The sequence below is a fragment of the Panthera tigris genome, chromosome D1 (assembly GCF_018350195.1).
Source record: "Panthera tigris isolate Pti1 chromosome D1, P.tigris_Pti1_mat1.1, whole genome shotgun sequence".
Classification (NCBI taxonomy): Eukaryota; Metazoa; Chordata; class Mammalia; order Carnivora; family Felidae; genus Panthera; species Panthera tigris.
Genome location: NC_056669.1, coordinates 15726944 through 15750737, shown reverse-complemented (window position 1 = coordinate 15750737; position 23794 = coordinate 15726944). Strand labels below are relative to the sequence as shown.

General features: G+C 54.2%; 2 protein-coding genes across 2 annotated transcripts in view; one reads left to right on the top strand and one right to left on the bottom strand.

Annotated features, from left to right (window-relative positions):
* Nucleotides 1-21955, bottom strand: part of TMPRSS4 (transmembrane serine protease 4) — a 41815-nt gene extending 19860 nt beyond the window's left edge. Inside the window, exons 1-3 of the mRNA XM_042959061.1 lie at nt 21742-21955; nt 5859-5892; nt 2199-2312 (exon numbers count right to left, since the gene is read on the bottom strand). Of these exons, the coding sequence (XP_042814995.1) occupies nt 2199-2312; nt 5859-5892; nt 21742-21765 (172 nt within the window). The 5' untranslated portion in view covers nt 21766-21955. The remainder of the gene's footprint in view (nt 1-2198; nt 2313-5858; nt 5893-21741) is intronic.
* An 815-nt stretch (nt 21956-22770) lies between these two features.
* Nucleotides 22771-23794, top strand: part of SMIM35 (small integral membrane protein 35) — a 53753-nt gene continuing 52729 nt past the window's right edge. Inside the window, exon 1 of the mRNA XM_042958958.1 lies at nt 22771-22853. Coding sequence (XP_042814892.1) covers nt 22771-22853 — 83 coding nt within the window. The remainder of the gene's footprint in view (nt 22854-23794) is intronic.

Below are 23794 nucleotides of genomic sequence, written 5' to 3'. Positions count from 1 at the left end.
CTGGTAACGAAAAGACAGCACTGGGCCTGCCCCCTCCTGTGTGACCTTAGACCCATCAATTCCCCTCCTGGGGCCTCGTAGCCTCATCTGAGCTGAGGTCATCGACGGCATTTGGCAAGCTGGTGGTTGTGAGTGTCTTGTAACTGTTAAGTGCAGTTCTAGAACTGGGTGTTTTTATCTGGGACTGAAGGACCCAGGAAGAGGCTGGTGTTTTGTTGGGTCTTCTGCCCGCCTCTTTCGAATTCGGTGGCTCCTTTGCTGTCTCGGGCTGATGGGAATGAGTCTCGTGTTTGTAACTCTTCAGGGAACAGATACCTCAACACATTTCTAAGGTCTTCTGGTAGGAAGAGAGCCTCTCGCCTAGCCGAACCCTCCCCTGGCCCGAAGCTCCCCCCCTGCAGTCCACCATCACCCCTGGCGGGCCCCACAAGTGGCGGTCCTCGGTCTGACCATGGCCTTGCTTGTCACTGCTGAGAGCTTTCCCTGCACTGCCTCCTGTAATCTTGACAAGTTCGGAGGCAGGTGCCGTGAGGAACTCACGTTGTAAGGGACGACACTGATCCATCAGCTGATGAATAGATAAAGAAGATGAGGTTTATATATACAATGGAATACTACTAGGTGATGAGAAAGAATGAAATCCTGCCATTTGCAAGCACGTGGATGGAACTGGAGGGTATTATGCTAAGTGGAAAGAGTCAGTCAGAGAAAGATATCATATGATTTCACTCATATGTGGAACTTGAGAAACTTAACAGAAGACCATGGGGGAAGGGAAGGGGGAAAAATAGTTGGAGGGAGGCAACCCATAAGAGACTCCTGAATGCAGAGAACAAACTGAGGGCGGAGGGGGGGTAATGGGTGATGGGCATTGAGGAGGGCACTTGTTGTTATGAGCACTGGGTATTGTATGTAAGCGACGAATCATGGGAATCTACCCCCCTCCCCCCAAACCAAGAGCTCACTGTATACACTATGTTAGCTAACTTGACGATAAACTTAACAAAATAAGTGAGGACGCTGAGGTGTGGAGAGTTAGGGTTGATTTCCCAAGGCCACACAGCACTTAGGTGAGAGCTGGGATCCCAGCCAGGGTCTAACTCCAAAGCTCGCTCTCTCTCTGCCTCTCCACACCTTTCCTGAGGGGTTTCGCGATGAGATCCACTGGCCTTGGTGGCTCTGGTGCGAGTGAGCAAGGGAGGAGCAGGCTGAGTATTTCCTAGACCTTCAGACTTGGGTTCATGGTCCGGAGCCAGGGTAAGGCAGGATCACTCCAGCCTCCTGGGATAAAGCCAGGACACCATGTCGCCCGTCGAGACCCCAGAAACCAAGACGTTGAGGGAGCCTAGCCTGGGACGGAGGCTCAGGTTACCTCCTCTGGTTGCAGAACCTGGGGGCCCAGGGCATGGAAGCCCCACAGGGCCTTGTGGGACGGGGAGACCCCCGTTCTTACTCTGGCACCACTGCCTGTCTGGCGTCCCCTGGAGGAATTTGGCTCCTTTGTCCCTCTCCAGTGTGGCAGGACGTGTGTGCAGAGAAAGCAAGCTTTCCTTCTTACTAGTCTCCATAGAACAGACCTAGGACCACAGCAAGTCTGCTGCTGCTGCTGAAAACCCATTGCCAAGGCCCCCCGTGCCCTGCTCCCCACCCTGAGTGTGAGTATGGGGAGGTGAAGGCAAAGGCAGTCATAGGAGTGGGAGCTGCGAGGAGGGACTGCAGGCATCACAGGTAATTCGGGTCACTCTGTCACAGAGTGCCTGGGGGAGATCACATGGGGTCTAGGCACTGGCCCAGAGGAAGACAGCACTAAAGGCAGGGATGGTGTGCTGTCTGCCCTGGGGGGTGGGCTGGGGGGTGTCTTCCCCAGGGTCTTTTCTCAGTGTTTCTATCTCACAAGCCAGGGGGTTCTCTGCTGCTCTAGCCAGTAGGCCTGCTCAGGGGTCTGCAGACCGCCCCCTCCCCCGCCGGCCCGGCCAGTGGCCTGCGTGGGTTTGTAACATGTGCTGCTGTGTTTTCCCCGTGGCAGAGATCATCTGGGGGTAGGTGGGGGCTGAGCTCACCTCCCCCTCTCACTCCCTTCAGCGCAGGGGTGGATGCACAGCACACAAGCTTTATGCAGATCACCTGCCTGTGACTGCTGGCTGGAAGGGTGGAGGGTAGGACTGTGCTCAGAGAGGCGGGTGGGGGCGGCCACTTACTGAGGACAGCCATGATGATGATGGTCGCCAGGCTCAGCAGTGCTGCGATGATGGGGACTCCCACCTTTTTGAAGGTCTCCAGGGGAGTGCGGGGTTTGCGCAGAGGGGTGACATCTGTGAGACGGAAAGAGCCTACAGTCAGCACTTGAAGACTGCCCCTGCCACGGCCCACAGCCTCCCTGCCCTCTGGCCCTGGTGCTGAGCCACAGGATGCTTTGGGGACGGTTTTGCTTCGCACTGGGGGTTTCTTCCTGCAGACTGGGCTTAGCTTCAGTGGCACAGGGTCACTCCACCTCCTTCACTTACCCAGGCTTAGCCATCTTTCACCTGCGCCCTTCCAATGAGCCTCCAGACCATGATGTCCTTCCCTTGTCTTGACTTAGTCTCTTCTGGGGTGTTTCACCCTGTCCCGTCTGCCCCGTGCCTGCCCCAGGAGAGGCAAGTACTCACTTTCCTATCCTTGATCCTCTTTTCTGACTTCTCTTTTGATGAAACTAGAAGCTTGACGAGGGCAGGGACCTGAAGCTCTTAATAAATACTTGTGAATGAATGTGTCCTCGTGGCCTCCATCTCCAACTCAACAAACCAGTGAGTCCCCAGAACGGTCCTTGTCTTTAAGGCGATGGAGGTTTGGGGGAAGAAGCAAACAAGGACGTAGTTGCCGCTAACCCCAGATATCATCAGAGCTCTTAAATGGGTCTCTGTAGGTGGAGATGGGTGGGTGGGGGGCTAGACCAGCTGGGCAAAGGCCCGGGGGTGGGCCTCCGTGAGCTCCCCATGTGCCTGGGACGTGACGGGGGCAAACGCATGTTGTGGAGGCGGGACTGGCCTCGTCACTTTGTAGAGAGTCTTGAATACCACGCCAGGAGTTTGGATTTTATGCTGAAGGCAGTGTGGAGCTAGGGGAAGCTTTTGAGCAGCAGAGAGACACGATCCCATTAACGCTTAGAAAGATGAACAAGAGTTTGGAGTTAGGAGTTACAGGTAGGAGCCTGGAGATGCCTAAAACGGAAGCCATAATGACCGTCCATTTCATATCGTTATCCAAGGAGGTGGTGCGGGGGCAAAGATTTGAAAAAGTTAAATTCTCAGGAAGTTTCCCAGAGCGATTGGTTCTCTGACGCCCCCTCATCTTGCAGGCAATAAGCTGGAGGAGGTGCCTCGGGACCTCTCCTCCGGGGGAGCTAGGGCAGGAAGTGTGGCAACCCTGAGAATCCCTGGAAAACAATAGGTCAGCTCTCTGCCCCTCACCTCCCATGGCTTGTTCTCTCATCTTCTTCCAGTTATCCTTCAAATGTCACCTTCCACGTGAGACCTTCTTGACCTCCCGTTTTCAAAGGTACTTCTCCAACTGCCTGTCCTCCTCCCCTATTTTTTTTAAACACCCATCAGCTCTAACACACTCTACAACTCTAACACACTCTGAAGTGAAGGCTCCACGAAGAGAGGGGTTTTTGTCTTTTTTGTTCACTGCTGAGTCCCTGGTGCCTCGACAGATATTTGCTGAGAGAATACATGAATTGTTCTTGGCTTGATCTTGTAAGTATATCCTTTCCGTCTTTCTTACGGGTCTTGTTTTCTGGCTTGAACGATGGCTAGTTCTACGTCTGTCTTGCTCTCTTTCCTCAGCTTTTCAAAAGCAGAGAATGGCGCCCAGCCAGAGGCTGGGTGCCCGGTAAGTGCTGATATCATTGAATCTGTTGAAAGGGAAAGCACAGAAAACTTTGTGTTTCCTCCAAAGGGAGAGTTTAAACCTTAGACACAGAGCACAGGCCCTGGGGGTGTGGACGGGTATTGCCTGTTAGCCCCAGGAGCTGGGGTGAAGGAGGCGATCAATCTTTTTTTTTTTTTTAATTTTTTTAAATGTTTGTTTACATGAGAGAGACCGATGAGTGGGGAAGGGGCAGAAAGAGAGGGAGACACAGGATCCGAAGCCGGCTCCAGGTTCCGAGCGGTCAGCATAGAGCCCGACGCGGGGCTCGAACTCACTGACTGTGAGATCATGACCTGAGCCAAAGTCAGTTGCTCAACTGACTGAGCCACCCGGGCGCCCCAAGGGGAGGAGGCTATCAATCTTAGCAGATATTGTTTTAGAGTCCCAGTGGTCAGTGTGCAGAACTGTCCTCTTTCCTGTGGCCGTGGATATGGTGACATTTTGCGCATCCATTCATGCATGATTTCTTTACTGAGCACCTACCACTGGGGACACGAGGTGGGCTTGTTTTCTCAGAGGTGAATCATCTATGGGGAGCCCTTCGATGAGTTCCCGTGTCCAGGTCCTGCTGTCTCTGCCTCCCTGAGGTTCTCAGGGAGAGCATCACCAGGACGGGTAGAGTTTTCCTGGTTTGCGTTTCATACTTAAGGTTAACAAAGCCACCGTGAGCTATGAAGAGCCTCCCCACCTGCCACTGTTCCTTCCTCCAGCCTGCCCTGCACACTGCTGCCAGATAGAGCCCCCCCAAATATCGTTGTCCTGTCATTTCCCTGCTTGAGAACCCTCCATGGCTTCTGTCCCTAGACCACACTCTTTGCCGGACTTTGAAAGCCAGCGTGATTTGGCCTCCCTCTCTTCATCACGTGGACTCCGCACTGCCGATCCTCGCCAGCCCCCGGCGCCACACAGGCGACTCATGCCCTGGTCATTCTTCCCTCTGAACTTTGGCACCTGTTCTTTCCTCCGCCCCTGAAACCCCCATCATTTCCTTCTGATCCTTTACTCCCGTGGGGACTTCGTCAAAGCTCGCCCGACCCACGACGCTATGGTCTCTGATCACTTGGCACTAATCTCTCGCTCTCGAGCTCCCTTCACACGGACGTCGGTGGCAAATTTAACTTGTTTTCTGGTTTGGCAGTTCTGGGGCTTTCTCAGCTGGCGGAGCGCTTGGATGTCTGGTGTTCTCTGGGGACACTGTGGTCTTTTGCTATATCCAGTTCCAAAGTAGGTACCATCTTACTTGGGGGAGATTGTGTGGTTTCCGATCATTATTAACTTGGGACCCCGAAATTGTTGAAGGAAGTGGGATCGGTTAATTCCTTGTTGATCTGCCATATTAATTTGTTCTTTGCCCCCTTGTTTCGCTGATACAGCGGGCTATCAGGAGTAGCTATCAATGGTTTAAGAACATGGAATGGGAGGGGAAAAAGCCCCCTAAATTTGGGAACACTTCATCTCTTAAGTTATTCAGGCAAACACTATACTTTTCTAGTCTAGCAGGGAAAATAGCTTTGTCCAGCTTGTTCCGTGGCAGCATGGTCAGACTGTGTAAACTTCACGAGGGCAGGGACTTGGCTGTCTTACCTCCTGCTTTAGTCTAGCACCTAGCCCAGAGCCTGGCACATGGCAGGCACCCACAGTGTCGTTGAATGAATAAGAAAAGCAGAAACTGAATGAATGAGTTGGAGAAGAACTGCTTTCGGGGGTTTAGGTTTGTTGGTCCTATTTCTCCTATTTGCTTCCTACTTCTAGAATTATCCTGGACCTTAGAGTTGCTTCATACTTTTTTGTTGAATGATGAATGGGTGGGTGGGTGGATATCTTCCATGCCATTTAGCCGTTGGTGGTGGCAGTGAGGGCCATGCAAGAGGGGTTTAGTACCTATCTGGTAACTGATTGAAACTTGGAGGCTGAGGTGGTCAAGGGAAAGCCGGACCTGAGCTTACCAAAGCTGTTCAGGGGTTGATCGCTGCCAGGATCCTGTAATTGAAGGAAAAACAGTCAGTGAGTTGAGTGAGGGAACCTGTCAAGCTGGGGCCAAGAGCCCAGGGGAGGCTCTTGGTTCTTATCTCCATCCCCTTTTTCCTGCTGAATCTAAATGGGGAGGGCTCTGTGGGCTCTGTGATACCTAATCGGTTCAAAAAATAAAATTCAGTTATGCATCTATATTACCTGGTACAACTCGCTTACTAATTGTAGCAACTAGTTGGCAACTGTAGAAATGACTGGCCGTTGGGCTGTTGTATTGCTGAGTCTCTGAGGGCGATTCTCTGCTCTGCTGTTTTGGTCCACCGTTTGTCTACTTCAGTCGATGTTGTAGTTCTGTAAACACTTGGACACGTCACAAAAGGGGATACTTCGATGGCCAGTCGGCGCCAAAAGGTGCTCGGTATCCTTACTCGTCCAGGCAAATGCAAATTCACACCGCAATGAGATCGCTCCCCACGGACACCAGAACGGCTAACGTTCAAGAGACTGACAGTGCTAAGTGTTGACGAAGATGTGGAACAGTTGGAGCTCTTACACTTTGTCGTTGGGAGGATCAATTAGCACGGATACTTTGGGAAATGGTTTGGCTGAATCTGCTCACGCTGTATGACTGTTCTACGGTTCTGTGACCCGGGAATTAGCCAAGAGAAACGAGTGGGTGTGTGTCTAGCAAAATATCTGTACGTGAATGGGTGTAGTGACTGCACTCGTAATGGCTAAAAACTGGCAAAACCCAGCGTCAATCGTTGGGGGAATCGATACCTAAATTGTGGTATATTCATATCATGGAATGTGTTTCAAGAATAGACAAGCATAACCTAGTGCTAAGTGTGATGAATCTCATAGACATAATGATGAAGGAAAGAAATGCGACACAAGAGAATATATTCACTATTTCATATGTATGAATTTCACAAGGTAAATTTAATCTATGGTGATATAAGTCAGAATAGGGATTACCACTGGGGGGTGGGGCAGTTATTGGAAGCAGCACGATGGAACCTTCCGGAATATTAGAAAACACATAGGTCTTGATTGAAGTGTTGGTTACACGGGGGTACATATGTTGAACATTCATGGAGGGGGATACTTTAGATCTGAGTACTTTACTGAATGCGTGTCATGACATCATGACGTCAGTTATTTACAAACAGACAAAAAGCCATAGGAGAGCACTACGGCATTTCTGCAAGTGTCGCCTTAGGTCACCGTTGACGCACATCCCCAAATACACACAAGCCTCTGTTCTTCCACTTATACCACTTCACGTGTGCACTCAGCGCACACACAGCCACACAGGGACACACACAGGCGCCGCGCACACAGGGCTCACATACGAAGTCCATACACCCCCTTTCCTGCAAAGCGAAGGTTTAGGGGAAGCAGTGGGTGCGGGGGGACTGCCAAGGCTCATGCCTCACTCTTGTTCCTCCCAGAAATCTCTCCTCTCTGCTCCGTCTCCAGCTAGTACAGGATCTGGAGTCCTTGGGCTGGGGGAGCGGCGGGCCTGCCTGAGGTCTGGGTCTCCATCCTGGGACCGGTCTGCCCATTGTGCTGAGGTCATGACGGTTCCACTGGCCGGTGGAAGAGAGTTGCAGGACCCCGAACACTTCTGCCTGGGAGTTTTTCTAGTCCCGTTTGGGAGTGACCGGGCTGCTTCTAACCCTGTGGGGGGTCCCAGATTAGGTCTGGTGGGGGTGTGTGCGTGTCCCTGGGTGTTTGCCATGGCTGAGCGCGGCAGACATGCTCTTTGGGAGAGGGAGCCCCTTCCTTATCTCCCGGACTCTCTAACCTGCTGGAGGGACGTGCCTGGCTTGGCCCTTCGGTGACGTGGGGCCTCGGGCTGCGGGGGGACGTAGCAGAGACAGCAGGCTGTGGAGTCTGCAGGGGCTGAGTTGGACTCTAGGTCCTGCGTCTTATTACGTGTGAGCCTTGGGTGTGAGATGGTTAACCTCTCCGAGCTTCACGTTCACCCTCCTCAAAGTGGGGGAAATGACACCTACTCGGAAATGCCACCGTGAGGCTGAAAGTGAGACGTGGAGCGGAAAGGGGCTGGCTCACGCGTGGGAGCTCCCTTCCCTCCTGGGCCCCCTGGCATTTGCTGTAGCACTTTCCCACTGGGCACCCCCTTGTTGCCCTTGTGCCCTCAGAATTTTGCACCGGGCTCGTCCCCAGCAAAAGACCGGATCAATGGTTGTTCGAGGGAACTGGACTCTGGGCTCTGTCCTGTGGATGACTCCCAGCCACCTCCCCTCCACCATCTCCAGGGCCTGGGTGGGGACTATTTCCAGGATACAGATGAGCACAAATCCTGCACCACTGCATTGCTGTGGCTGCAGAGTTGGGTAACAATAACATCAACGGTACTTAATCTACATCTTGGCGTGTAACGCTTCACCAGATTCTTTTGTCTGTCTCAGTTCAAGTTCAGGGGCGCAAAGGATACCAGCTGTCTGATAACCAGTACGGGTAGTTAAGTGTTCAATTAAATATTTGGCCAGGCCCTGCTCTAGGGGCTGTGGATTCAAAGACAAATAAATAAGCACAATAGGACGGGAGAGGTGCCCAGACAGGCCGGGCCGGGCCTGTCGTGCCTTCACCTCTGGGGAATCGGGAGTAGAGGGTGTTGGGAGGCAGGGGGAGGGCAGGTGTGAACAGATGAAGCCCGAGTGGCAGGTGCCATGCAGAGTGAAGCGGGCCATGGGAGAGCACGCCTGGTGGGTGCTTAGGGCCGGAGGCCTAGGGAAGGGGCCAGGGTGGTTAGGGACAGCCTCCGGGCTGAGATCTGAATGACAGGGAGGAGCAAGGTTGACACTGGAGGGACAGAAGATCAGCAAGGACAAGAGGAAGGAGAACGAGGGTGGTGGTGGGGAAAGTCACCGTGTGTTTGGAAGAGAAAAGCGGCAGCCGTGGCCAGTGGGTCGGACGCTCTTTGGTCTTGAGTGAGCAGGTAGGAGGGTATTTGCTGAGATACAAGGGCTGCGGGGGGAGGGGGGAAGGTTAGAGGGGTCAAGAACACCCATTTAGTGGCCCTTCCCTGTCCGCTCGTTCTTTTTCACTCAGTCTTCCTGTGCTTACATGCCTGCGTTAGTTGAGGTAGGTAGGGCGAGTCTCTTTTGTTTATTATTAATTCAGCAAATATTGACTGTATGCCTTTGACGGGCCCTGAACTGTGCTGGAGGCCGAGACACAGAGGGAACAAAAGAGGCTTACGGTCTGCGCTCTCTTGGTTCCTCGTCTGTGAGTGGAAGTGACCTCAGTGCCCCTTTAGCTGATACGTGTTCGACTGTGGCCCACGGAACAGTGTGGTTGCACAGAAAACATCCCACACCTTTTTGAAAACAGAAAATAAACTAAATCAAAACCACAAGCTTGAATTACAGACTGTGACTAATCGGTAATTATGGCATCCTAGGTGTCTCCTACGATGCCCGGCATAGAGTGGGCGTTTAATCAATATTTGCTGAGCGAAAGACTTAAGGAAAGTATCCTGGTTTCAGGGCTCAGTCCCAGGCCAGCCTTGAAGAAGCTGACGGTGGCACATGCATACAATGGAATATTATACTGCCGTCAAAATGAACCATGGGGCCACAGAATAGTACGGACGGCATTAGTAATTTAATGTCAGAGGCAAAAGCAAATCCCAAAAGATGACACGTAACACAGAATCTTTTTCATAAGGGAGCAAGGAAAGGATCAACATGGGGTTGGGTATGGTGCTTACTTTCAAGGGGGCATCCTGGCCTCACAAAGATGTATAATCAATATTTGCTGAATTATTAAACATCAGACTTGCCCACCCACCTGAGCAGGGAGGGAATGTGTGTGTTGGGGTGGGGGGTGGGGGCGCAGGGGAATCTCATGGTTAGATGCAGCTTTTGTCTGGGGAGGTGGATTTATGGAGGCTTACATTGTTAGAGCCATCTAATGAGCTGGAGAGTTACAAGGGGGCCCTGCAGGGACCGACAGTGGAAAAAGAAAATGGCATGAATCCAGGATTAGGATCTGTCCTGTGGTGTGCACCTGAGGTTCAAAGAGAAAATAAGAAAGCAGTCGCCTGGCTGTGCTGAGGGGTTAAGGAGACAAACTCCTATCTTCCCATCCTCCTGAGCTCTACTCTGACTCTCATGCTGCCCAAGTTCTTCTGTCAAGTGGCCTGCTCTTTGTCTGGCTTTCTGGAAGCCTCTCTGGCACACATCTCGGACACAGTGAGATCAGAGATGCTGGGTTGCTAAACTTCTGGGAAGGGGAGCTGCTGAAGGTCACAAGCATCCGGGGTCATGGGCAGGGAGGTGGGCACCCTTAGGTCTAAGAGTGGCAACTGGGGAATGTCCATGTCAATGACCTTCCTGAGGAGGGTGGAGATGGGAGGGGATGCACGGTAGCTGTGTTGCCTTTCAGTCCAGAATCCATCCCGAGCTGGGGCCGAGAGACGAGGACACCAGGTAAGATTCAGGAGCCTGGCCATCCCCCATCACTGGGTGAGTCCATGCCGTGATCAGAGGGCACAGAGCCGAAAGGGGTTCTGAGGACCATCCCAGGCAACTCCCTCATTTCCAATAACAGGCCAGATGGGGGAGATGCCTAGCCCTGGAGTTGATAGAGGGAAGGAGATTGAGAGGCCACCCAAGACCAACTGTGCTGCCTTCTGCCTTGTGGGAGGTGTCTCAGTTTATCTCCAACTTGAACTCAGCCTCAGACCACAAATGCCACAGTCCAAGCCCAGCCCAACCCTAGGAAAGGCACCGGCCTTTCCCGTGTTGTTGGGGCTGCTGGCGGGGCAGGCCTGTCTGCTGTGTTGATTCAGTCTGCTACAGAGCCCTGACTCATGGGTCCAGCCCAACCGGTGTCCGATTGAGGGGTTCATCTGGGAAGGAAGCTCCTGCTGTGTGGATTACAATGGAAGGGCAGGAATGCCTGGGCCCCCAGAGCCCAGGAGTGCTGGACTGGACAAGGCAGGGGTGGGGAGTGGGGAAGGAGAAGTTAGCAGGTGGGTGTTAGAAGGCAGAAAAATCACCTATTGATTGCCTCATTGCTCAGAGAATCACCTTTCCCTGTTTTTCAGTTGGTCACTGGTCACAGAAAGACGTTAATCCAAAACCCAAAGGTTGAGGCAGAATAATTAACTACTGCATTTGGGGATTATTACAGAGCTTACGGTATCTTTCGTAAATGCTGTCCCTTTTTTAAAAAATATTAAAAAAAATTTTTTTAAGTTTATTTACTCTTGAGAGAGAGAGAGAGAGAGACAGAGCATGAGCAGGGGAGGGGTAGAGAGAGAGGAGGAGACACAGAATCTGAAGCAGGGTCCAGGCTCTGAGCTGTCAGCACAGAACCCGACGCGGGGCTCGAAGTCACAAACCGCAAATTCATGACATGAGCCGAAGCCGGAGGCTTAACCGACTGAGCCACCCAGGCGCCCCTAAAAAATACTTATTTTGAGAGAGAGCACCCCCAGCAGGCTCTGTGCTGTCAGTGCAGAGCCCAACGCAGGGCTCAGTCCCACATACCGGGAGATCGTGACCTGAGCTGAAATCAAAAGTCGGATACGTAACCAACTGAGTCACCCAGGTACCCCAGTGCTGTCCCTTTTAATCTTCAAAACAACTCTGAGAAACTGTCCCCATTTCCCAGAAGAGAAAACCAAGCCCCATGTAGATTAAGTGGCTGCTATAGCCTCAGAGCAAGTAAGTAACCGATCCAGCTCTTGGGGCCAGGGTTTTGGACTCGGTGGACTATTGTTTTCACCCCCACCTCCCCTATCCAGTTGCAGAAACCTATTTCGGGAAGTGATATTAGCTGGCACTGGGTCCTTTCGGTTCTCTACTCCCTGGCACGAAGTCTGGTTGCATATAGTTAGCGTGCAGTTACCGTGCAGAGGTCACCCCGGCATCTCCTCCGCCCTTCATCGGTTTGAAGGCAAACCCCTGTCTGCTTGGTTCCTGGCTCTGCCGAGTCTTCCAAGAACGAGGGTCAGAAGTCCCCTTATCTGGGGAAGGCGCTGCCTTGCTTGGTGCGGATAGCAGGGACTTCACTGTTCTCAGCGTCCCTTCCTCCCTCTCTTCCGTCAGGTTTGCACGTTTCTCCGCTCCTCCTCCTCCCCTCGCTTCCCCTCAGCCCCTGGTGCTGCAGATCTTGGAGAATCCTGATCGGGTTTAGCTCGGCTTTAACCTTCCAGCTCAGAGGTGATGAACCCGGACACCAGGCAGCTCTTGTTTTTAAGTGTGCTGCAGAGGCGACCCAGAAGACCGGCCCGGGGAGTAGAAGTTCTCTTACTGCCTTGTCTTGTGACTCCCTGTGTGGCCTTGGGAACACCCCTCAACCTCTCTGGACCGCAGCGTGATTGGAAACTCTCTTTGAGGGATGGTAAAGCGGGTAAGAGGGTTAATAACCACACGCCGACACAGGCAGGCGCTCCACCAGCCTAATAATGAGGGGAAGCGGAGGTGACCGCTCGTAGAGGCCGAGGGAACAGAAAGCCTGGCCAGCTCTTTTGTCTGCTCTCCTTGCCAGGCGGCCTGCCCCTGGGCCTTATTTCTCTGTTCCTCTCTGCAGCGCTGACTCTGAGCTTCTTTGTTCTGGAAAGAAGTCCACAGGGGCAGAGCTCGGATGACCGCAGGTGTAGAGGAAGGGAGAGAAGCAGAGGCCCGCGGTGAGGGGCTTTCTGGCCCTGCTCTGGTGTGTGACAATCTCAGGCTCCCTTGGGGTTCCAGCCCCAGCTTCCCACGGTCTCCCGGGGAACACCCAGAGGCTAGAGGCAGGGATGCTGCTGTTGCTAGGTGATGAGATAAACAGGCCTTCCGTGGCTCTAGCAGGTGGCAGCTGTGTTGCTGAGGTCAGGGACACGGCAGCAGGGGCGACCCAGGGGACCAGGTGGGGAGAGTTCTCGGGTGTGCCAGGAGACCCAGAGGTTGCTCTTTGCTCGCAGAGAAGGGCTCGGCCACTGGCTGGCTCAGGGGCTGCTCCGAGGGTGCCTTGCACGGTTCCCTGACCCCGAAAACACATCCCGCTCCCGACCTGGCAGCAGGTGGCTGTGAGCTCTCCACCTACAGCAGAGATAGGGCTGTTTGATGCCTTGACCGGGGCTGAGCAAGTACCCTCTGTCTTGGGTGCTTCAGCCATGACAGGTAAGGCGAGGAGTGGGGCCACGAGGGCTGGGCGGTTGTGAGTCACAAGAAGGGGTATGGGTTTCTGGAGATGGGCCTGGCTGTGACACGGCAGCCCTGAGTGTACAGAAAGTTCTCAGAGATGGAAAATCAGGCCGGCTCTCCAGGACCTTCGGAACTATCCAGACAGGTCCCCCCCCGCCCCCACCCATCCGGGGCCACACACAGGTGGGTAACCAAGCTCTCCCTTGCAGGGGTCTCTGCGAGCGTTCTCACTCGCTCTGCCTTGTGCCAGGTGCCCACGGCGGCGCGTTTTCCTTCAGGGCTAACCTCCGCCTCGGCTGCTACATGAGAAACCGCTGGGCCTTGTTCTAAGCCACATAGGTGCTGACCTGTTGGCAATCGGAGCTGAGCACCTCGACCCCCACGGCGGCACACAATGGCTCCAGGGCAGGGCCTGGGGCAGCCGGGAGGTGTCGGGTGACCTGCCATTATTCTGCTGCCAGCCTGCTGCTCAGCTGCCCTCCTCTGCGGATCAGACCTTGTGTTTAGGCGTAGGTCTTGATTCCAGCTGGGGTTACGGGCGAGGTTGAAGGTATAGCAGCTCTTCTTGTTTCAAAAATGGGGAAACCGAGGCACGGACTCGTCCTGTTGTCTCTCCCCGGGTCACGTGGCAAGACAACGTGCTGTGCCAGAGTGAGGTCTTAGCACATGCCCGTTGGGTTGAGTTGACCTTGCCTCCAGGTGATGCTGTTGTTAACTCTAACGGGTACCAATCCCTCCAAGGTCCTTCTCGTGGTGCAGGGGTGGGGAAGTAGCCCCGTTCTCTGCAGCCTGAGTTCTCCACCATTCTATTTCATTCTACTTACTTTCTGCCCTAGGGTGGCGGGCCAATCCTGCCCCGCCTTCCCTCCCAGGAAGGTCTCTTGGAAAGGGGGACCTTTGCACACCCGAGGGCACTGCGTGGGCAGTGGCTGAAGGGGCCATGAGAGAGCCATCAGGAGTCAGGCTGCTCAGATCGAAGACGACCCCAGGGGTTTGCCTGATGGGGACTCTTGGAGGTTTGCCTTTAGGTGGTGCTTATGGAGCCTGAAGTTTGGGGGAGGGTTGTTTCCAAACACTGCAATTTACCTGAACTAAAGAGCTGCCACCCCAGGTAGAGTCTGGCGTTTATAAAAGAATCCCGTGAATTTTATACTGCATTTGAAAAATCATGCTCTCTTCTGCTTATTCCAAATTGCCCTTTAAGTAGTGGGGTGAGAAGAGGGGCTCTGGGGTCATAAAGTCGAACTCTACAATTTACCTGCTCAGCAACCTTGGGCAAATCACTTAACATCTCCCGGACCCTGTTTCTGCCTTTGGAAGTGGGTGTGATAAACCTGTGATAAGACCAGAGAGAGAGAGAGAGGTTCTGGGAGGGGTTCTACCTGCCAGTGATGATGCGCGTTTTCAAGGTCACAGGAACCCTGTCTGGTCCTCTCGTGATTTCACAGACTTCCTCACGGTCGCCCTCGGTTGGTCTTTGCGGTTCGAGGGGTCTCAGCTGCTCTGGGCAGATGGAGGGTTGACCCTGTGTCTGCTCTTCTGAGCTCTGTGTCGGGGGCTCTGGCCTGAGTCCAGCTCTGGCCCTGACCACTCATGTGCTTCTGACGCGTTAGTTTCCTCATCTGTAAAGTGGGTAGGGTGTGATCTGCCTCCTGATGTTGTGGGTGATGGACGAACAAGGTAGTGACCCTGGTGAGATGCTCAGCATAGAGACAAATTTAAATTTAGTGCTTGGGCATTGCCCTCAGCTCCAATTACCTTGGAGGCTTGGGGAGCAGACCTCCACATGGCGTTCAAGGAGGGTGTGCATGGCGGTGCTGTTCAAGGGCAGGACTGAGTGTTCTGGATGCTCCCGGGGAAGCGGCCCCAGGGGGCTGGCTTGGCTGCTGCAGCAGCAAAGAGCCGCCGCCGTCTCCTGGCCAACGTCTGCAGTGTCTCCTGGGTCTCTCCTGTGAACTCCGAACTCGTGATCCCATAAAGAGTGCTGCCGTGGTGTTCCAGTGACTTCTCTGCAGCTAGTGCTTGGGGATTACATAACCGAAGCTCCCTTTTACCACTTTTACCACCTTTCCTGCCCACTCAGTAACTCAGTGAGGCTTCGTAAGATTTTCCTCTCCCGTCTGCCGTTGGCTACGCAAGTTATTTAGGCACTGGGAGCCACATGTGTGCGTGCGTGCGAGCGACAGAGAGATTGATTCTAAGTCGTCTTAATGACACCCAAATATGCGTAGCCTATAGCGCACTGCCTGGTATACAGTAAGAATGCGATAAATGTCAGTAACAATAAAAATAACCACAATAAGACTATTTCATCCATCCAGTGAAGCCCTGTTCTGGGGGCTGGTTATACAGCAGTGAATAAAAAAGGCAAAGTCCTTGTGCCCATGAAGCATATGTTCCGTTACTTCTTATAAGTAATTAATAACTATCACCATAGAACTATTACTATAGAAGCTAGTAAGGGCTTGGCATAGCCCATGCTAAAAAATCATTAGTTATTAGTGGGAAGAGCCTGGCAGGGGGCCTCACACGTAACGGGTGCTGGGCAGATGGTGGCCATTTCTGTGATTTCCCTGGGCCCAGACGCCTGCCTTCAGGAGGGAATCAATGAATGCAGTGGAGCGCACTGGGTGGAGAGGCGCCAGGGCAGTTTGGTGTCCTGAGATGTCACCTGACCTCTCTATGAACAAAGGGAGGAGGCTTCAGGCCAGAGAAGCAAAGACCTTTGGTAGCACAAATGTGGTCCTTGACCATGTGGAGGGCTGTGTCAAGGAAGTGGCCAAAGGGATGCCCAGGATGAATGAGGGACATTACAGAAAGGAAAGATCTCTCTCTCTCTCTCTCTCTCTCTCTCTCTCTCTCTCTCTCTCTGTCTCTGTCTCCCCCCTCCCTGTCTCCCCCTCCCTCTCTGTCTCCCCCTCCCTCTCTGTCTCCCCCTCCCTCTCTGTCTCCCCCTCCCTCCCTCTCTCCCCCCCTCCCTCCCTCTCTCCCCCTCCTCCCTCCCTCTCTCCCTCCTCCCTCCCTCTCTCCCTCCTCCCTCCCTCTCTCCCTCCTCCCTCCCTCTCTCCCTCCTCCCTCTCTCTCTCCCCCTCCCTCTCTCCCCCCCCTCCCTCCCTCTCTCTCCCCCCCTCCCTCCCTCTCTCTCTCCCCCCTCCCTCCCTCTCTCCCCCCTCCCTCCCTCTCTCCCCCCTCCCTCCCTCCCTCTCTCTCTCTCCCCCTCCTCACTCTCTCTCTCTCTCCCCCTCCTCACTCTCTCTCTCTCTCCCCCTCCTCACTCTCTCTCTCTCTCCCCCTCCTCACTCTCTCTCTCTCTCCCCCTCCTCACTCTCTCTCTCTCTCTCTCCCCCTCCTCACTCTCCCTCTCTCTCCCCCTCCTCACTCTCTCTCTCTCTCTCCCCCTCCTCACTCTCTCTCTCTCTCTCCCCCTCCTCACTCTCTCTCTCTCTCTCCCCCTCCTCACTCTCTCTCTCTCTCTCCCCCTCCTCACTCTCTCTCTCTCTCTCCCCCTCCTCACTCTCTCTCTCTCCCCCTCCTCACTCTCTCTCTCTCTCTCCCCCTCCTCACTCTCTCTCTCTCTCTCCCCCTCCTCACTCTCTCTCTCTCTCTCCCCCTCCTCACTCTCTCTCTCTCTCTCTCCCCCTCCTCACTCTCTCTCTCTCTCTCCCCCTCCTCACTCTCTCTCTCTCCCCCCCCTCCTCACTCTCTCTCTCTCTCTCCCCCTCCTCACTCTCTCTCTCTCTCTCTCTCCCCCTCCTCACTCTCTCTCTCTCTCTCTCTCTCCCCCCCTCCTCACTCTCTCTCTCTCTCTCTCTCCCCCTCCTCACTCTCTCTCTCTCTCTCTCTCCCCCTCCTCACTCTCTCTCTCTCTCTCTCTCCCCCTCCTCACTCTCTCTCCCTCTCCTCACTCTCTCTCTCAGTGAAGGGCAGATCATCTAAGCAACAGAAGGTGTGTGAGTAGAAGCTCATGTAGATGTCCACAGTAGACAGGGCAAGGCCAGATGAGAGCTCTGTGGCACCCCTGGGGACTTGATGGAGACCCGTGAGGTTGTTGCAAGAGGAGGGAGGCAGGGCAGGAGTGGGTGGGGGTCTGTTTTCCATGTGGGGGTTCTAGGTTAGATTTTGCTGGGCAACAGGCTCTGAGGCTGAAACAAATTTGGGGAAAACATTGACCAAGAAGACCTCTAAGGTCCTTTCCTGAGGGCCTGTGACTCCAAAGAGCTCGCTTGATGTTAGCCTGCAGCTTCTGTTGCCCCCTCCCACAGAGAAGACTAGTTCAAAGCCTGATTTACTTGTAATTTCCTCTCTCTCACTTAGTTTTCTATCCTCAGTGATCTCATGGTAACTTGCGTGTTTTTTTTCCCAAGCGGCTTTGGGTATGAAGCTTTTTCCTGGTATTCTTGAAAGTCTAAGTTAATTCTGTCCGTTGGTTTCCTTTGCCGTGTGTCCTTTTCCTCCTAGTGACCTTTGGCAGGGTAGTGAGGGATGAAGGTCTCTGGACAGAAAGGACATTGTCTTTCCTCCACTTGGTCACGCCAGCTGATGCAGTCTTCACTCAGTGCACACTTTATATTACAAAGTTGATCAGCTTCTAGGTAGGGAGATACGGGGCTCCCTGGCTCTGCAGTTTCCACTGCAAGTTCAAGTTCGAGGTCTAGTCTCAAGTTCAGGTCTATGGGTTCACATCTGGGAGGAGAAGGAGGGCATTATGAAAAAATCTGAGCACTTGATATTGAAGTCCCAGAACTTAGAGATCTTGGCGGAGTGACCCTTTCAAGTCATGAGCCTCTTGAGTCTTGGCATTTCTCATCTCTAGAACGAGGGTCATGATGTCTCGGCTGGTGTAAGATGCGGGGAGATTCGGGAGGTGAACGTGCTTCTCAGGCTGCACTTGCTGCGTTCAGGTAGGGGTGACACATTCAGCGAGTCCTACTCACCGGGAGAGGTGCTCCCGATGGCCTGGCGGGGTACCCTCCTCCTTGGGGATCAGAGACGTGATCATGAGTGAAGGCCCCGGTGTCAGGGTGAGAGTAGGCTGGGGTGGGGTGACCTCAGCTGCATCATCCTCTTTGTGTTGAGGTCTGTGGGTGAATAAGTGGCCTGTTCTGCCTGGGGTGGGGTCAGCACTCGGCTCTGCCTCTGTTCCACCTGTACGGAACCGAGGGCTTCGCTTGGGTGTGTTCTTCTCTGAACCTTCCGGAGTCTTGCCAGTGCCTGGCACGCAGTTGATGCGTGAGGAACACGCGACGAACGAACGAGTGAATGCGTATTGTAAAGGAGAAATTGAGATCCCAGGAAGTGCCTAACCCTGTGGCGAGCTCAGCCACACCAGCGGGCAGAGGCCAGCCTGACCGATATGCGGGACATGGCACAACGGGAGACCGCTGCCGCCCTGGACAGGTGCCGTCTCAGTCTCTCGCCCCCCTCCCTCAAGCGTTCCATTCATCCGCTACCCTGTGCGCGTCCCTGCTTGTGCATGGATTAGGCCCGGGAGCTGGAAGCTGCTTTGGGAAGGAGTGGTAGGGGAGGGGTGTTGCGGTTTTGAGGCTTGTTTACAGATTTCTCTGCTGTAATCAAGACAGAGCCGCAGGCTGTGAGGTGGAGTCGAGCACGTCGCAGAGGGATTGCCACATTGGTTCTGCTCAGACTCTCTTTCCAGTCCCTGGGGTTTCCAGACAGGCTTGGGCTTGTCTCTCTCCACTTCCGCACCCCCTGCCCCCCACGACTCCCACCCCCCGCCCTGATTGGGATGAAAGCACTTTGGTGACACCCCTGGTAGATTCTGGCATCTTTTCCAGTCGGACTTGACTGACTTTGTTATCAGTGTCAGATACATCAGCAGGTTCTGGGAATCCAGTCTTTTGTCACTTACTTGTTATTCACTCGCAAGCATTCATCACATGGCTATTGTGTGTCCGGCCCTGTGCCAGGTTTGGGGCTAAAAGTGGGAAAAACCCAGTCCTCAAGAAGCTCCCAGTCTGGCGGCCACACGTTTACATGAAAACGTGGCAGCGGAATGCATTTTAGGTTGTGAGGAATTCGCCGTCTTGGGGATGGTTGCTTGGGCATTTGAGGGGTGTTACTGGGTAGATGTTTTTATGTGAGCAAGAAGGAAGCCCCGGGGGAGCTGCTGGGAAATGTGAAACGCAGATTCTCAGGCCTGAGAGCCTCTGTCTCTTGCCATCCCGGGTTGGCTCTGGGGCTTTGGAAAGTTTGTCCAGAGTTCCTGAGACCTGTTTTCATGTCTTCCCCCCCCCCCCCCCCCCCCCCCCCGCCCAATTTTCCCCCTTACTCTTCCCCGCCCGCCGCTTCCCACCCTATCTGCCTGGAGAGAGCCTGTTCATCCTTCAAATTCCAGTGCAAATACTGTTTCTTCTGGGACAACTTCACAACCACCCTGGAGAGGATTCACTGCCTTCTCTGCTCTAGGGGTCCCTTGTCATCACCTCTGGTATTGGACTTGCCACAGTCTCTTTGGATCCTTGGCTTAAGGAGCTCTCCTTCCTCTGGATTTGGGCAAGCTCCAGGGCAGAACTGAGGCATTGTACCCTTGTGCCCCCCTTGCTGCCTTCTGGAGGCTGGCCAGTTGTAGGGACTGATTAAATGGCTACGTGGAGGGAGCTACTTCGGGGGTCAGAGCAGCAGCAAGCCCCCCACCCAGGTAGGGAGGGCACTGGGGGAGCAGGCAGGGGCCTTAGCCTTTCTTTGCCGAGCTTGCCCTCTAGGGTCTTTCCGGAGCCCAGGATGGCATCACCAGGGCTGAGCCTGCCCGTGCTCCTAGACCCCCCATTGCCGCAGGCTGGCCCACTGACCTGGCACATTCCTGAGTCCTGGCCAAGCCTAGCAAACTCCTTGGTCTGAACCAGCTGGAAAAGGGGAGAGGGAAGGAAGAACCTGCTTCCTCTAGAGCAGCCAGAGGGCTGGGACTGACCTCAGGTGTTTAACACTCTACTCTGGTGGCTCATGGTCTGTCTGGGGCCTCGTGGGCAGTAAGGAGTCAAGACCAGCGTGGCCAGTCCCAGGGTCCCAGGCTTCCCTCCAGGCCTCAGCCGCAGCTGAAATATCAAGGGAAACATTCCCCTCGGGGACAGAGATGGGGCTCAGACCTCTGCCCACTGCTATGAGGTAGTAACTGTGCAGGACTTGTCTGTCCAGGGCGGGGCTGGCAGGGGTGAGAAGAGGCGGGGAGGGGGAAGGAAGGGCTGGGCCCCAGCATGAATTGTTTCATCTTTCCCCAGGGCTGGGCGCTATGGCCCTCCCAGCCTCATTAGAGGGAAATGACTGGGTTATTAGGCACAGGTGGTTTCACGGCTGGCTCAGGGGCCAGAAGCTCTCTGGTCCTACCCGGGACCCCGGCAATGCCACTGCCAGCAACGCCCAGCTCCTTGCCTGGCTGGTGAAGTTCAGTGGGGCCATGCCGCCCACCTGTCACTTCCTGGAGGGGATTCCTCTTTGGCCCCACATCCTTACGCTTACTAGCCCAATCGTTCCACTAGTCGTCGGCATGCATAGGCGTAGCATGGATAAGATTCCCATTTTACAGAGGAAGAAAATGAGTCTCAGGAAGAGCAAAGTCTCAAGAATAATACGCTAAGAAGGGAGCTGGCTGTTCGACCTTTTGATTCTACAGTTTGTGCTCTGGTTAAGTGCGTTAGAAACTGCCCTCTCCCACGTCACTCCCTCGAGAGGCACTCAGACCGCCTCGGTGTCACCAACAAGCAGCTCACAGCCGCGCAGGCAGGCAGTGCCTCCTTTCTATCCTGAGAGCCCAGCAGGATGCAGCTTCTAGGCACACAGGCTCGGCTTCTAGGTGCTTCCTTGGATGGGGCTGTGGGAAGCTGGTGCTTCCATCCTGGCTGGATCGCAGAGGAAAGCAGGCAAGCCCTTCCCCTCTCTGATCCTCAGCTACCCCAGCCCTGGGTCTAGAGTTTCACCAGGAGAATGCCACTTGGGGGGGCCCCAGCAGGTCACCTCTGTTCCCCTTGGACGGAAAGCTTCCCCTTCCCTCCCCTTTCATTTTCGTGTTGGTTTTTGGGTAACTGCAGCATCTTTGCCAAGAATTAGAGATGGAAAGATTCCCTGAGTTCTACCTCAGACTTGGATATGATCTCTTCCCCTCCCTGTCCTCAGATGTCCTTGAGAGATGGGATTGAATCTCTTTGTCCCAAGACAGTGCAGGTGCTCTGGGCGTTCGGAGGAGGAGGAGAGAGGGCAGGGTCTAAAAAGAGGCCAAGTGGATCTCCACAAACACTTAGATTGTTTTGAGGCAACTGTTCCTTGTTTTCTGTAGGAAGAAAGGGAGTCCATTTCCCCACGGAGGCGGCAGAGGGCCATCAAAACAGCCCCTTGCCCTTGGAAAAACAGTGCCAACCTCCAGCCAACAGACCAGGAGACCTTGGACAAAAGAGCACGAAGGATTTAGGAGGAGGATCAGGGAGGGGAAGCCTGGCCTCTGTGTCCCAGCATCCTCGGTGCTGGTGCAGGGGCTGCTGGCAGGGAAGGGAGAGGAAGGCAGACGGGCACGGAGACTTGCAAGGGCTGGCATGTGGGGGTGATTCACTGTCCCCTCTTTTTTTTTTTTTTTTTTTTTTTAACCGGGAAGGTGTTACAAAACTCTCAGGCTGCTCGAAGGGCCCTTTCTGGGGAGACCTGCCCTCCCGCAGGACTCGGAGCAGGGGACCCCCACACTCACCATGCCGGTTCTGCGATCTTCCATATTTCTCTACAGGCCGGAGCTGAGGTCGGGAGGAGGACCTCCTTGGGTCGGGCCCTGGCTGGTCCGCGGGTCAGAGCCGCCCTGGGCAGCACTGGCCGGAAGAGGCCTAAGTGCAGGGCAGGCGTTGGTCCCTCGTGTCAGGCATCCCTCTCCCCTCAGCACCCCGCTGCCTCCACCGCTGCATTCCAGGAGTGATTTGGGGACTGCTGGCCAGTTGATTAAAACAACCCTACAGGTGAAGTTGCCAAACTGGAATGATTAAGTGTCTTGTAACCTCACACCCATTGTAGGGGCTGGGACACACCTGGAGTCATTCGTGGCCTTTGGCCCCAGAGCAGGTGACACACCTAAGATGTTGCAAAAAGCCTTCCCGCCTGAATGACATCGCCCCCCCCCCCCCCCCCCAGCCGGGTGCTGGCTGACGGAGATGTTCGGAGGCGTGCACGCTCCCTCGCTCGCGCTCTCTCTCTCCAGGTTGCGTGACGTCTCCATGTGTGGGTGCTTTTGACTGGGGTTGCGGGGAGGTGGAGGAGAGTGGGGCGCTCAGCGGAACTGGCTCATTGCCATGTGTGGAGCAACAGGATCGGAAAGCCCATGGGGCGGTTTCTACCCCGTCCCTTGTCCGCCCCCCCCCCCCCCCCCCCCCAGCGCCGACCTGGCCCGCGCGGGACTCATGCCCAACGTCCCTGCCAGCATCCCTCCCAAGGGTTTCTCACCCCACCTTACCGGTTATTACCTATTTGAATATCTTGGCCTGAGTTGGCCCCTGGCCAGGGGATATACAAGGTGAAACCTTGACCCACAGAGCCAGGGAGCTGGAAGGAACCTGGGTGACTGTCTTCTCCCATCTCTCCGTTTTGTGGGCGAGGAAACGAAATTCCAGAGAGGCGAAGCCACACAGCTCAGATCCCACGGTAAATTAGCGCCAGATTCCGAACCAATCCAGACGCTCAATGCCTCCTGGAGACCAGTCCAGGGTGGACATGTGCCTCGTCCCTTCCAGCGATGGCACGCTTGCCGTCCACGTGCAACCGTGTGAGGGACGTTCTGTGTCGCCAGTCGAGGGCATCCGAGCTCGTGCCCATGAAGTGACCGGCCCCCAAATCACACCGAGGTTTTGGCAGAGTTGGGACTTGAATCTCGTTCCCCATGTGGACGGGCTGATGGTAGTACAAGTGTCTGAGGCCCTAAGTCCACGGTCTGGGGGAATATGGCGCCTGGATGACTGTAGTGACGTCTGAGCGGGAGGATAGTTTTAACTGATTGATGGCTCCACCACCGCTGCTCAGTGTGGTGTGGCCTTGGACTTGTCTCTGAGCGGCAGAGACCCAAGGCTGGTCTGGAGGGCCTCTTGGGCCAGTATGGCACCAGCCCTTTTCCCATCTAGGGCAATGAGCCAGCCATTCATTCATTCATTCATTCCGAGTGTTTTATGCTTTATTTATTTTAAAGGGGTTTTTTATATTTATTTTTGAGAGAATGAGAGAGAGAGAGAGAGAGTGAGTGGGGGAGGCGCAGAAAGAGATGGGGAGACACAGAATCCGAAGCAGGCTCCAGACTCGGAGCTGTCAGCACAGAGCCCGATGAGGGGCTCAAACCCACGAACCGCGAGATTGTGACCTGAGCTGAAGTTGGACGCTTAACCGACTGAGCCACCCAGGTGCCCCGCTTTATTTATTTATTTATTTTTAAATTTAACAAGTCAGTTAACATATAATGTATAATAATTTCAGGAATAGAATTTAGCGATTGATCACTTACACGTAACACCCAGTACTCGTCCCAACAAGTGTTCCCCTTAATGTCCCATCACCCCTTTAGTCCTTCCCCCCCCATCCCACACCCCGCCAGCAACCCTCAGTTTGTTCTCTGTATTTAAGTTTCTTATGTTTTGTCCCCCTCCCTGTTTTTATATTATTTTGGCTTCCCTTCCCTTACGTTCATCTGTTTTGTATCTTAAATTCCACACGTGAGTGAAATCACATGATATTGTCTTTGACTGATGGATTTTACTGAGCATAATAGCCTC